A 3,273-nucleotide genomic window follows, 5' to 3' on the forward strand; every position below is an offset into this window, starting at 1 on the left:
TTAACTTCAATATTTGTTAGTGTTAAGTAAATCAAAAAAGTCCAAAGCCCTTACAAAGAAACACCAGATATAAATGTTTCAAGACTGAATTTACTGCTACAATTAATGGTTGAGGGTAATTAATACAATTAACCAACATCCTAGGAGAAAATTTTAAGAGCTATAGCTATGCAACCAACTTCCTAATTGCTACAGAGTATTCTCAAATTAAAATTACCTATGGTTAAATTAAGTTAACATAATGAGTTCCAGTTTTGTTACGGTGCCAGAAATCAACCCAAAGGCTTCACACAGTAGGACAAGAACCCAAATTCTGGCCCATATTCCTGGCTCTAAAATTTATGAGAGTATCTTTGTTACTCTTGCATTTGTTTGGGGCTCCATTTTTTGAAAATATATTTTTCAAAACCATTTCACATTCTAGGCATTTTAAAAACAACATCACAACTTGTTTAGTAGAGAAAATCTTGAATTTTCATCGATTCAATGGCTCTTTGCTTGGCTGGCAATGAGGAGATCTACAGATTAAAAAGTTAAAAACGGTCACACTTAAAGTGAAAAATTCCAAATGTTCCCCATTCCAGGTGACTCCCTTTCCCACCGCTCAGAATGGCAGCATAATGCCATGGTACTAAGTGTGAAAACAAGACAACTTGAGGTTCCATGGATGCCCACTATAGTGCCCACTGCCCAGCCTCACAAGGCAGGCCTGAGTCACAGCTAAAAGGTACTTTCCCACAGCCTCAACTCCAAGCTAGGGAAATAAGATCTTCTCAACTGTGTTCTTTATTGAGGGGAAAGAGATCACACCTGTAGTTTGGTGGAGAGGGGCCACTAACGACCACTCTCCAGGAACCATGCAGTACCCAACCTGGAAAAAATAATAATGAAACAACCAGCAGGATGAATGTGTGTGTTTAAATGTCATATGTGTGTATGTACATGAGCAAATGGAAAAAGGAGTTGTGATTTGAAGGAACTGGCTTCTGCCGTTTTGAAGGCTGGCAGGTCTGAAATCTGCAGGGCTCACCAGGATAGATATTCAAGGAAGAGCTGACACTTCCGTCTTGACTCAGATGCGCAGCCTGGAGGCAGAATTTCTTAATCTGGGGACCTTGGTGTTTTAAGGGCTTTGAATCATTAGATGGGCAGATCTGGCATGTTGCTCAGAGAATACTTGCTTTGCATGGGGGAGGCTCTGTGTTGAATGGCTCTGCAAAGCCATTCAGAACAAGTAAACCCTGAGCAGAACCAGTGTGACCCCCAATAACAGGAAAATATTATTATTATTAATTATTATTAAGGACAGAGGGATGACTCAAGGGGTCAAAGTCCATGGTTTACACCTATGGTCCCTTTATGACCTCAGAGTATGTTCCCCAAGCACCCAAATGGGTGTGCACCCCTCCCCCAGCATCACTGGGTGTGGCCCTCCCACAAGTGGAAGAATGGGTGAGGCCCAGGGCCCACCCACATTATTGAGTAACCTTGGTTCCATGGGTCAGCGCTCAGGTTCTATCCCTGTGACCGTTTGTTATTCCCTTGCTATGTTTCTTTGTACCCCCACAAGAGACCATCTGTGTCTGTCCCTCTCCTTTCGGCTAACTTCCCTCAGCATGGTGCTCTCCCACACTAAACTCACACCACTCATGCCAGCAGCCTCCCGCTTTCCAGCCGCTCATAATGGCCACGGAACACCCTGTTCCTAAGTACCCGCAGGCTGGCAACAAGTATCCAAACTGTGTTTTTCCATGGAGACCATGCAGAGTTGGGGATCAACCTGGGATTTGCTAGGACATACTCCTCAAACTGGCTCTCAACCCCTTCTGTCATTCCTCCCAACCATATAGCTACCCCACCTTCAAAGTGAAAAACTAAAAAGACAGAGAAATATCTTCCAATCCCTTGTTGTACCGGTAGCAGAGTGCAGAGAACCCAGGAACCCAGCGCTTCAAAAGGACTTGGAAATGGGAATCACAATGGGATACAGATGCAGGGTGCCCCACACCAGCGGTCACTCCATGGAAGCCACTGCCCACCCCAACAGGGCTTGGGTGAGATTAGAGGCACCCTTGAGCCCGCTGAGGGAGGAACCCCCTGACCCAGCAGAGGGAGGAACCCCAATGGGGTCGGCGGACACCCTGGACCCAGAGAGCTGGCCCCCGCGCGCTCCCACCAAGACAGACAGGCACCTGGTGACTGACCAGTAGGCATGGTGCCTTTATTTTCCAGCAGCTGGTGGGACCTGCTCGTCCTCACTAGTGTCTGTGTCTTTGTCCCCGTCGTCCGAGCCGCTTTCTCAGTCAGAGCTTTGGGTGCGCTGCTGACCATCCTCAGTGCCCCCTGCCCCGTCTTCCTTCCTGCTGTCCGCAGAGGAGCGGGCCTTCTGCTGGGCCAGGTACTGGGCGACGGCGAGGCGGTGCTCTTTCCTGAGGCTCGCGGCCAGCTGGAAATAGTTGTTCTTCTTCCTAGGATCCAGGTCCTTCCACATCTCCCCCAGGATGCAGGCGATCTTGCACATGGGCAGGAGGGGGTTTTCGAAGCTAACCCGATCGCGTTCCGCCCGGCAAAAGAGGAGAAAGGACGAGGGTGGCTTCTTCGGGGCGTCGGGCTCTCGGGGCACGCGGGTGGCCGGGCCGCAGCGGCGTCCAGCTGCTCTGCCCGAGGCCCGGGGGCGGCCCTCGGCGTGCGCCAGGCGCTCGCGTCTTCCAGCGCCCGCCCGGGGGGTCGTCTTGGCGCCGCGGCGCGCGCAGTGCCGGCACTTGCCCTGGCGTTCTCGGACAATCTTATGTAAGTAGAAAAACACTTCCTCCCTCCCTCTGGACTTGAAGACCGATTGGTGGAGAGCCAGGTGGTTTTCAGGGGCTGGCGGGAGGGGTTTTTCTGCGTGATTCCTCATCTCGGCACCCAAGGTGGTTTGTGGCGGGTGAGTGACTCGCTCTGCGGCTCGGGCCTGCGGGGACCGCCCTTACGCGCGCTGGTGAGCAAAGCGCCTTTGTGACATCTGGGGGCACATCAGAGCCGTGACACCCCGCTCACAGGGTTGCCGTGGCTTCCTCGGAAATTTTGACCGGGAAATGTGTCCGTTCCCATGCATGTATTAGGCGTGTTATGCGATTTGGGGAAGGTGGCGCTTGGTCATGTTTTAACCATATGAAATGCTCTGCTAATGAAAAACAGAAAGAAGAAAAGAAAAGAAAAGGAAAGAAAAGAAAAGAAAAGAAAAGAAAAGAAAAGAAAAGAAAAGAAAGTCTTTAACGCATGGGTTTTTTG

The 3,273-nt window shown here is 50.2% G+C and overlaps 1 protein-coding gene across 1 annotated transcript; it reads right to left on the reverse strand.

Annotated features, from left to right (window-relative positions):
• Nucleotides 1-2,299: 2,299 nt before the first annotated feature.
• LOC130044707 (uncharacterized) lies at nucleotides 2,300-2,899 on the reverse strand. The gene has a single exon (XM_056137335.1). It carries the CDS (start codon nucleotides 2,897-2,899, stop codon nucleotides 2,300-2,302), a length of 600 nt encoding a protein of 199 aa, XP_055993310.1.
• Nucleotides 2,900-3,273: the final 374 nt, after the last annotated feature.

This window comes from Sorex fumeus, unplaced genomic scaffold (genome assembly GCF_029834395.1).
Source record: "Sorex fumeus unplaced genomic scaffold, SorFum_2.1 ptg000123l, whole genome shotgun sequence".
In the NCBI taxonomy this organism is placed as follows: domain Eukaryota; kingdom Metazoa; phylum Chordata; class Mammalia; order Eulipotyphla; family Soricidae; genus Sorex; species Sorex fumeus.